The sequence below is a fragment of the Buceros rhinoceros genome, unplaced genomic scaffold, assembly GCF_000710305.1.
Source record: "Buceros rhinoceros silvestris isolate BGI_N320 unplaced genomic scaffold, ASM71030v1 scaffold12055, whole genome shotgun sequence".
In the NCBI taxonomy this organism is placed as follows: domain Eukaryota; kingdom Metazoa; phylum Chordata; class Aves; order Bucerotiformes; family Bucerotidae; genus Buceros; species Buceros rhinoceros.
The window spans coordinates 11732-22529 of NW_010412345.1; the positions used below are offsets into that span (position 1 = coordinate 11732).

Below are 10798 nucleotides of genomic sequence, written 5' to 3' on the forward strand. Positions count from 1 at the left end.
GCACCCTGCTCTGGGTGCAGATGTCCCTGCTCCCTGCAGGGGGTTCGACTGGAGGAGCTTGGAAGGTCCCTTCAACCCAAACCAGTTGGTGATTCTACTGTACAAGAGCTGCCTGTGCCATCTCCTCAAGGACGACTAAAAGCCTGGGCTGCCTGGAGACCAGTTGCTGGCAACTTCACATCTCCAGCAGTGGAGGTTCTCCTCATTTGCAATTATGATGCTGCCTAAGGAATTTGGGAGGGGGTTGGGTGATGTGGCTGTATATCAGCCAGTTATTTAGCTCACCACCGGAAGAGATACACACTCCTCCAAGATTTAATTTGTGGGAGAAGATCTGGCCCAGGGCTGCTCAATTAGCGCCTGAACAGCAGCCGCCAGTAACTCATTTACAGACCTTGTGTTCAATGCCTGCCAGGCAAACCCTTGTGATTTCGGAAGCGGAGAGAGCACCCTGACACCTGCATTTAAAGCCCCCAGATGTGTTTGCAAGTGTCCCTGAAGCTTGGAGAGGATGACAATAGGCACTGCAACTGACCCAGGTAAAGACATCATGTTGTGCCTTCACCTAAGCCACATGCAGGCACCGTGGAGGGTTTTGACTTCCCTGCCCAAATGCAGCTAAACTGGGATTGAGCCACTTACTGCAAACCGGAGACCCGACAGGTCAGCATCAGCCTCCTGCAGCCAGTCGTAGAAGTCTTGGGCGTTGTCCGTGGGATCGCCCTCACCGTAGGTGGCCATGCAGAACACAGCCAGGGACTTGTCGATCTCGGAGAGGCGACTCAGGTCTGACTACAGCCAAAGGAAAGAACAGACCTTTAAGGATCACAGCATGACTGCGTGTCCAGAGAAGGGCGACGGAGCTGGGGCAGGGTCTGGAGCACAATGTGCTGAGGAACAGTTGAGGGACCTGGGGTGGTTGAGCCTGGAGCAAAGGAGGCTCCAGGGAGACCTTCTGGCTCTGACGACTCCCTGACAGGAGGGTGCAGCGAGGTGGGTGTAGGTCTCTTCTCCCACATACTAAGTGACAGGATGAGAGGGAACAGCCTCAAGTTGTTCAGGGGAGGTTCAGGTTGTCCCTGGGGAACAATTTCTGTCCCGTTGGGGTTGTCCCGGCCCGTCCCAGGCTGCCCAGGGCAGTGGTGCAGTCCCCATCCCTGGAGGGTTTCCCAGCCGTGTGGAGGTGGTGCTGAGGGACAGGGGCCAGTGGGGACCTGGCAGTGCTGGGGGAACGGGGGGGACTCGAGCTGCTTAGAGGTCTTTTCCAACCAAAATGATTCTGTGGTTATTGGGCAAGCCTATTGTCAAAGGACTGATTACAAAATTGGTTGGGAAAGGCCAAACCCACCCAAAACCAAAGCCAAGTACCCTCACTGGTCTGCAAGTCAGTATTTCTACCCCACCAGAAAAGCAATGGGATTTTCCAGAACCGTTGGTCACTCTGGAGAACCCTGCACTGTCCGTGCCTCTGTCCACAACTGCAGCAGCGTGGGACCAGCGCTAACTATGCGGGGAATATGGAGCAAGTTTCACGCTGCCCATGGATGACTTGCAACTCCCAACCACTCCAGTCCACCCTCCTCTTCCAGTCACATTGCAGCGTTCACTCCACATCTGTAGAACTGCAACGGCCAAACCCATCTTTACATCTCTCTGGCTGATCCCTTCTCCCCTCAATGACGCCACTATAAGGGCAACTGTCCCTTGGCCTCGCTCTTCTAGAAGGATGTCACCTATCCTGAGGCTGCTTATGGCTAAATTACCAAGTCATACTCCTCGGGATCCGCTGCCATGCCCCGGAGGCCGTAGCGATGGGCGTCTTTGGAGAGACGATTGGCAAACTCCTCTGCTGTACCCGTCTGGGAACCGTAGAAAACCACAATGTTTCGCCCCTGGAGAGACAAAGAAATGTCTGTTAAATGGCAATTACTCCTTTGGCAAATGCACGGATGAAGCATATCCCAATGCGTGGGGCCCTGGACTGCAACCGAAAGGCAACCAGGGCCTGAGCTTGCAGGGACTCCACGCTCAAGAACATGACTCCTGTTTGTCTCAGAGGGGTGACTCAGGTCAGACTAAAACCCAAAGCAAACTATTCTCAACCTTGAGGCTGCAGCCCTCCTGAAAGCAGGGAACTCCCTGGATGAGAGAGCAGGCTTGTCTAAGCTTTGGGACAGTGCCTGAGCAGCGAACTCCTGCTCTGCCACAGGCCAGCTGCTTTGAAGTGAAACAAAAATATATCCAGCCCTTCCTCTGCTTCCTCTTGTGTTCAGTCCAGCAGAGTCAAAAGCTGCCAGTTCTGAGTATGACAATTCCCATCCCAGAGCCAGCCAGTTTGGGAACAACCACGCAGACAAACCACTGCCAGCCAATGACTTTAAAGTCGCTGTCGTTTCCCTCCTGACTTTGATCTCCTATTAGACTTTTCTTTGCACCAAATTTTTACTTTAATTTTTTCTCTTAAAACAACTCCCAGGCACAGCCTGGAAGGGCTATTCCTGCCTGCCCACGCAGCCTTCCTCTGGATGCTCTTTGTGGCAGATACGCCTGTACCCAAACCAGTCCCCTCTGCTGACAGTTGGGACAGTCTTCAGAGGAATCTGGGAAGGACACGAGCTCCCCCACCTTCCCAGCACCCCACGTAGCCACAGCAAGCAGCTTACCGTCTTCTTCATCTTCTCAATGAAGCTGCTGTCTCTCACCGGAGCTGCTCTGAAAGACAGGAGGAACCTCCTTTCAGATAAGCATATTCATTCTTTAAGGTCAGCAATAAGCAAGTAGAGAAAAAGCAGGCCCCAGATCTCAGGAAGGCCCAAAGGGGTAAGAGTCCCCACCGGTCACTCTTATTTCCACTGTCCCAGGGATGCCCATGGCTCAGCTGCAGGGCTTCTCGGCACACAGCCATGGAGCAGAGGGGAAAAGCTGACTCCCTGCCTCCCCTCCATTGGGAAATCCTCCCATGGGCAAAGCCCAGGTGTCAGGAACTCTTCGCTCTACCAACTGCTCTGAGAGGCTTCACAGCTCAGCAGGTTACAAGGATCTCACAGAGCTACGATGCAAAAGCAAGTCCCAGGTAAATCTCAGGGGCCAAGCCACGGTGGGAATGAAGGGAAGGGAGAGCTCCTTGCTTTCCCCACCCAGCGGGCAGGCAGGTCCTGAGCCGTGACCCCCAGGGTAGATTCCCCAAGCTCAGACAGGGCTAAAAAGCAGCTGTCCCAACCCCAGACCAGCCTGCCAGACCCAGGACCCAGCACTGGGGAGCTCTGTGGAGCTGACAGATACTGTCACCAGAGCCACAGAGCCTCCAGCAAGGCAACCACTGTCTGCTGAACTCCCACAGAGCTCCTTCCCACATCAGGGTTTCTGACCCCAGCGTGGATCTCCAGTACAGAGCACTTGCATCACGGAGGCACCTTTCTCCAGCTCAGAAGAGGGACAAACCACAGCATTGTCGGAATTGTAGCAGCAGAGATCCACACTGCTACAGCCATCCTGTGGGGTAGGAGCCAGAAGAGCTTTGCTATCCTAAGCACAGCCTTGGGTTTAGTGTCAGACAGTGAAAACAACCCAGCCCTGGGGACCCTGGGAGCCTCAAGGGCAGAGGTAGCTCTAGCTACAGTTGGATTAGGCACTGGGGTCTCTTCAAGGCAGGAGGACAAGTGCCAGGAGCTCACTTGCCGTCTCCCCGCTGGAGTGTTGGTAGCGGGGAGGAGGAACGTGGGACCCATTCCTGTTTCTCTTTCACAATGGAAGAATGCAAGGCTGGTCTCCTGTGGGAAGAGAGAAGCCTCCAGGCAAAAACAAATGGCTTTGGCTCTGGCCCATGTGAGAATGTGCAGAGCTCGCTAACCATTTCCTAACCTCTGCAGCCCAGAGGGAGGGATCTCTGAGGATGAGGCATTTGCAGAGCCCACATGCAGGGCAGCAGGGTGGGGGCTGTTCACTAACGCCTGCCTCTGAGCACCCCTTTCTACCCAAGTGTGTCAAGGAGCTCCACAACCAGGCCTGACAGCTCCGAGCACCACCAGTCTTGTACAGCCTGCACAGAAGATGAGCAAACCCTCACCCAAAAAAGCTACCCAAGGCAGCTGTGCCCCCAGGAGGGAGCTGCTCCAAACCCCCACTTGTCTCTCTCAGAAGTTCACAGCCTCCCCATGTTGTCATTTGTCCCCTGTTGGGAACAGGGATGTTGTGAGCATCTTAAGAGCAGCGCCCCCCCTGCCCGTGCTGCTGCCGGGACAGGAGCTCGAAGAGCTGCCCCAGCCCTCTTGTCAGGCTCAGCTCTCGCTCAGCTTTTGGCTCCCTCGTGAAGCTCTTTGGTTTACTGCCCTCTGCAAATGAGATCCAATTAAAATAGTTGTTGGGTCAACGGCTAAACAAAATGCTTCTAAAGGAGGGAAAAAAGGAGTTTTAGATCCTTTCAGCAAGTTCCCTTGGAAAGGGAAAGGGAGCACATGGAGCTTGTCCGCTTTCAAAGGAGGCAACCGTGCGCTGAAGAGCTGCGGTGGGGAACAGCCTGTGGCTCAGACACCGAAGAAATAATGAGTCTGACTCTTGAAAAAAGGCTACACAACTCCCTGAAGTTGCTTCAGAGTGGCTTGAGAATCTGAGCTGCAAAAATGCACAGACACCAAAGACAGAAAGACACTCACTTCCACTGCTCAGCCAGAAACATGTAGAAGAGAAAGCGTGTTTTCAGCCACGGCTGCTCTTACAGCTTAGATAGTTCAGGGGAGCGACTGAGAGAGCTAGAAGAAGAGATGGGTGGAGGAAAGGAGATTAACTCCATTGTGGAGTGAGTCTTTAGCTTGTACAGATTGCCCATCCCTGGGGAGAGCCCACAGCACCCGCGACTCCCAGAGCTCGCTGTCACTTTGATTTCAGGAGAAAGGAGCAGGGGAGGAAGTTCCCGGCAGCTCAGCAACACCACCAAAGTCTCTGTCTCGGCTGCAGACCTCTCCTGCAGAAAGCTCCCGTGCCCACGGCTTTCCTCCCACAAGCACACGCACACCCAGAAGTGAGAACCCAGCCTGGACGGTGCAGAGAAGCCGAGCACCGACAGCAGGGTCTCCTCCGGAGCCGCCCGCCTCCATGCACAGCTGCTCCCCTTCCTTATCCTCACCCCGGCAGGGAGAGGCACTCCGCTCCACCCAGCTTTGGGGTGGCAGGAGTGACCCTTCCAGTCAGAGCAGATTGACTCACCTCACCACGGCCGCCTCTCCTCGTGGGGCCGAGAACACACAGCCCATGGTCCGGGCAGGCAAGAGGCAGACAAAGAGTCGCAGGGCAGCCGTGTCTGTCTGCACGGGGAGGTGTGGGGGGACGTGTCTAACTTAGCTCTGGAGCACCACTCACACAGGCCTTTCCATTCTGCTCCTCCTGGGCATTAAAGCCAAGCGTCAGCCTTTTGTTAAGGAGAAGAGAACCGGCACAAAAGGTCCCAGCACAGGTCATAGCAGGAGCAGTCCTGCCCGCTCAGACCCTCATGGCAGGGCTTTGGAAGTTACCGAGTGGATCCGCGAGTCCTGAGAAACTGCAACATCTGGCAGCAGTGGCAGAAAGGAATTAGGAGTGGAGAATGAACCCTCCCAGGATCCTCCGCAGCACACGTCCCTCTCCCATCCGTGTGGAGCAGGGGGACGGGACACAAAACCCTCCCCCAGCCTTGTTACCCTGGAAACTGTTTATATCGCAGCTGCTTTTATATATATCCTTTTTTTAAAAGAAAAAAAAAGTCGCCTCTGTAGCTGAATGAAACGATTCCAGACACTGTGAGAGCAACGCTGTGGGTAACTATGGCAGTGCCATTACGGAGGCAGCTCAGAGGAGTTTGTTCTCTTCAGGATCCTATTAAATTAAATTAGAGATGGTCTCTCTCTCTCCACACACACGCAGGCAGCAAAGAGGCTAATCAGGCTACGGAGCTGGAGCAATTCCTGCCACAGGAAGCCCTACAAGCACCAGAGAATGGATTTCTCCATAGCTGCAGAATTGAGATAAGCCAATTTCTGGCCCAAACAATGTTAAAGACGGTGGGGAAAAGGGAGGGGGTGACCCCAGCAGACCAATCGCTGTCTCGCCTGTGTCTCCCCAGGGTGACAGGCTGCACAGCTCCAGAGCAGGCAGGTGAGTACAGAAAAAAAATCTGCGATTGAGAAACACGCAGAGGAGGGGCAGCCAAAGAATAAAACTGAATGAATGCACTCCCCAGCACTGGCCCTGCGAGGAAATGGGGTGGCCATGGCTGCCTGGCGACCGAGGGCCGTTCTCCCCACTGACATCTGCAGAGCAGGCCACGGGGAAGCTGCTCCAGTGGTTTCAATTAAGTCTGAAAATGGTCCAAATGCAAGCGATCCTCAGCCAGCCCCAGGCCCATGAGTGTTACACTACACAGGTACAGGACATCTCGCACATGGGAATACTCTGCAGATGCTGGACTCTGTCCCTTCTCTGGGGACTTTGGGCTGGAAACCAGCTCCTCTTGGCTGTAAGGGTGAGGGATCAGCAAGCGCCTGAGCTGTGGCTGCAACCAGAGGTGCGTCGTTGGGGCAAGATCATGACAGTTCCTGAGCCATGCAGAGCAAACCCAGCTCAGGCCTCTGTCCTTCCACAGCAGCGGCGTTTTCCTTTGCAGACCCGGTTGAGCTGACGTGGCTGGATCCAGACGTGCTGCTCAGTGGCAGCTCCCCAAAACCCCAGGAGAGCTCCAAGTTGCTGGATGCAGCATTCAGGTTGGAGATCCTGCTGGTACTCTCCTATGTCACAAGCAAACCCACTGAAGCAGCAGCCACCGCAACACGTTCAGCATGTCCGTCCTCCAGTCTTTGATGCTGAAGCTGAGGGCCAAAGTGCCACAACGGAAACTGTGACTCAATACTATCAGCTAAAGCAGTTCAGGACAGCCTGGCAAGTCAAGGCAGAGCTGCACAGAACGTGCTGAAGCAAAAGAGGACCTCTTAAGGTCAAGACTCTCCACTTGAGCCGGAGCCAGCCTTGCTGAGGGGTCTCTGCCTTCAGGGGGACAGCCTCCCTGCCTGCCACTGGGCCTGCCCAGTGCCCAGCTGCTACAGCCAGCCAGCCACGGGCAGCAGCTGACAGGGGTATCCTGCATCTTACCAATCTGCTTGTTCGTCAGAAAGGAAACTCCACCCAGACTTGAGGATGAGGAGGGAAGGAAACCCGAGGCTAAACGAGCTTGTTTTCCCAACTCATTTCCCTCTCAGTTCCGAGCGTCCCATAAATTAATACTGCAAAAGCTGCAGGAAGTCGCTGTCCTGGAGGATGGATGAGCCACAACCTCGGCTTATGGGTCCACACTCACCCTCAGACCAGCTCGCTTCTATGACCACAGCAGCAGGGTCATGGGGAAAAACAACTTCAAAGCCTCCTCTCATTCATCCCCTGCCTGGCTGCCACTTTTCCAACTTGCTGTTGAGTCAGACAAGGTCCAGAGCAACCTCGCCTCTCCCCGCCGGTTCCTGGCGACGGGCAGCACTGCTCTTCCACAGCTCGCATAGGCTGTTCAGCACTCCCTGCCCGCCTCTCCACGCAGACGGAGAAGGCAGCACGGACCACACAGGAAACGTGAGTCAGCTGAAAGCCAAAGCTCCAGCCAGCCTCGGAGGGAAGCCCATGTGCTGACACGCACCAGGCAGAGGTCAGAAAGCTTCTCTGCAGCACAGCTTCTCTACAAGGTCACGATGGCCTCTGGAAGAGCCATACGTGACGGGTAGTGAGTGGGAACAGTCACCAGACAGCAAGCACGAGAGCTCTCCTAGTCAGTCTGTGCCATGTCAGGATCTAATTTCAGACGGATAGTGCCATTTCTGCAGCTCTCAACGCAGCACGGCCGTTCTCATCACCATCTCCAGAGGCAACGCACGTGCTGACACACACAGCCCTCTCTTGCCGGCATGAGAGGGAACATATCCGACCGATCCAACAGAACAAATTCCCAAGGTAAGGCCGAGCAGGCACAGGGAGCTGGGCTGCTACCAGCCTCGTGAGCACCTGTCTGTACGCTCCAGACACGTCTCCCTTTTAAAGCACTCCCAGGCAGAAAATGCACTTTCTATTTTTTTACCACACCAGTGCTGCTCCTCTCCTGGCCCAGGGACTTCATGACACGTCTGGTCTCCAGGCCTGCCATCCACAGAGGGGTCTGCCACCAGAGGAGAGGCTCCTGATCTCACCAAAGCAGAAACAAGGAGACTAGACCTGCTCCCTATCAGTTTTGACCTGAATTACCGCACAAACACTGAACAGCGAGACCTGAAAACTGGACATAAGCCACTAAGGTAGGCATAGGGTCTGAGAGAATGGACCCACCACTGGCTGTGTTTGGTTTATCATTTTCACGCAGGGTAACAGCAGCATCAGTCCCTGCTGAAATGCCTCAGCTTGTCACCTAACAGCCTCTCCAAGCTTCTTTCCACACCGCGTTGTAATGCTTCAAAATGACAGACTGAGAGGCTGGACTTCTCTCTGAGCCAAACTGCACCTGCACAGAGAGCTGATCCTGGGAGACTGAAGGGGAAGGTACTGCCCAACGCCAGCACCTATGGGATGCGCTGCAGTGGGTTTCAAACCTCTGTTCAGAGCTGATGTTCCAGGAGAAAACAGAAGGAACGAGCTAAAAAGTCCAGCAGAAAGCTGACGTACGTGACTGAGATAAAGAACTAAACACACCCACATCTCCACCAAGGCAGCTCGCTCCTGGCCCTGAGCCCTTTGCAGAAGACGGTGTGGAACAAGCACCTCTCCCTCTCCAAACCCAGGCTCCTGCTGCTGCGGTAACCTGGCATCAGAGCCAAGCATGTTTCACAAGAGCTGCCAAGCAGCTCGTGCCCAGAAACTATCTCCCAGATGCCCAGGACTATTTCTTCCCTTCACAGCTAAGGGTAGATAACATTTCCAACAGGAAACCCACTTCAGAGCAAGTCCACCTTTCTCCAGGTTTATCTAAATATGGCTTTTACCCAAAAATGCAGAAACTAGCCAAAGCAAACCTTAGGAGTCCTGAAGCACAGCCAGAGGCTTTTCTGCCTTGCTCGCGAAGGGGAAACTACTGATTTGGGCCACACAGGGGGATATGGCAGAGCTGTGGAGCAGCCTGGCTCCTCCACTGGCATTTCTGCCTGCGAGGTGAACACGCAGCTCAGAAGAAACGTGGGGGAGAGAAAGCACTTTGGGACCAAGTCTCCTCACCCAGGGACCTCCCATCATCCAGCTGAGCCTCCTGCACCGCCTCCAAGGACCCACCACAAGCAAGACAAAGCCACGTTCCCCCCAGGCTGCCTGGGAGTTGTTACTTACACTGACTGTATTTTGGGGAGGTCTGGGACTTCCTCCCTTTTCTTGCGGAAGAACAACCAGTAAGTAAAAAGCCCGATGATAAGTGAGATGAGAAACACATCCGTCATGCTGACCAGAGAGTCCTGCTGTGCAGTGCTGTCAGGAGGGGAGATGTTCACTTCCACACCAGCATCCACCATGATGGTCAGAGGCACTGCAAAAGCAAGGGAAAACGAATGAACACCGGCAGTCACACGGTGCGGCAGAAGAGCATTACAGGCTGTTCAAAATCTGCTTTTTCACTGCAGATTTACTCCCAGCAGCACAAGGCAGCCCAGCAACTCTTTGGAGAGAGGCTCGGCACCACAATACTGTGAGATCCTTTTTCGTCCTAAGGTATTTCGTGTCCCACCAAGCTTTTCCCTTCCATGCTGACCCATCTGGAGGGATTTCTGCTCTCCCTTCACCAGCAGCATCACAGCAGCCCCACAGTCCAGCCTGGCTCCTACTCACATCCCAGCAAAACTCGATGGGAATTCATGGGCAGCCTTTACTAAAGCCCTGCCTCACGACAGAGCCCATGGGGTGTTAATGGGGGAAGATCCCACTCTTCCAGTCACCCCACAGATCTGGGGCTTTCCTCCTCATTTCCACGAGGTGACACGATGCCCTGGACCTACTGCTGTGCTTCTCAGCCACAGAATGGTGCTTCTGTGAGCGTCCCCACAGAAAGTTGTTACAACACAAATAATTCTGATTCACTATCCACCACTTTTTGGGCTTCTGGCTTCCCAGTCCCCTCCACTATCTTCCGCCGTTTAACTTCCATCTCCTTGAATCACTCCTTTCCACTTGCCAAGGCAAAGTTTAAGTGCCTTGGGACCTGCCCACGGCCATACCCAGAGTTCGTGGCAGTTCAATGGGCACCCAGCCCTCCAGTCCCTGAATAGCCCTATGGCCCCTGCCCTTCCCCTGAGGACCCACCCATCACTCCCTCCCTCGCACTTCTCTGCCAAAGCTCTGAACCCCTCTGACCCTGGTCCAGGCGGCAAGATTATCTTCCCAATGCACAAGGACGTACTCTGTGCAAGCAAACAGATAATTAACTCAGAACTTGATTTGTAAGGGCAAAGTGACTCTCCTCTTGTACTTGGGCACCCTGCCAGCCCAGGAGACCATGGACATTTGAACTTGCACACAGAAAAGTGACTCAGAGGCATGGGGGTGCCACCGGAGAGAGGCCATGTCTCATGGCTGAGCTGTGAGGGGAGATTTAACCTCTTCAGCAAACCTGTGCCTGCCACAGAAATGCTTCCAGACAGCTTTTGGAGAGGGGCTGAAAGAGAAGCAGTGAACTCCAGTCAGTTTTATTCCTCAGCCCAGCACAGCTTGGAGTTTAAGGTTGTGCTGATGCATTCAGGAGCTGGGAAGCAAAGGGATGGCAATGCTTTGGGAATGCTAGCAAAGGAGAGTGGGGAAGGTCTTCAACAAAGAGTCCCTTGTT

At 54.3% G+C, this 10798-nt stretch overlaps 1 protein-coding gene across 1 annotated transcript in view; it reads right to left on the bottom strand.

Moving 5' to 3' along the window:
* Nucleotides 1-9494, bottom strand: part of POR (P450 (cytochrome) oxidoreductase) — an 18075-nt gene extending 8581 nt beyond the window's left edge. The window contains exons 1-4 of the mRNA XM_010136362.1: nucleotides 9316-9494; nucleotides 2664-2712; nucleotides 1764-1892; nucleotides 643-792 (exon numbers count right to left, since the gene is read on the bottom strand). Coding sequence (XP_010134664.1) covers nucleotides 643-792; nucleotides 1764-1892; nucleotides 2664-2712; nucleotides 9316-9494 — 507 coding nt within the window. The remainder of the gene's footprint in view (nucleotides 1-642; nucleotides 793-1763; nucleotides 1893-2663; nucleotides 2713-9315) is intronic.
* Between the last annotated feature and the right edge of the window lie 1304 nt (nucleotides 9495-10798).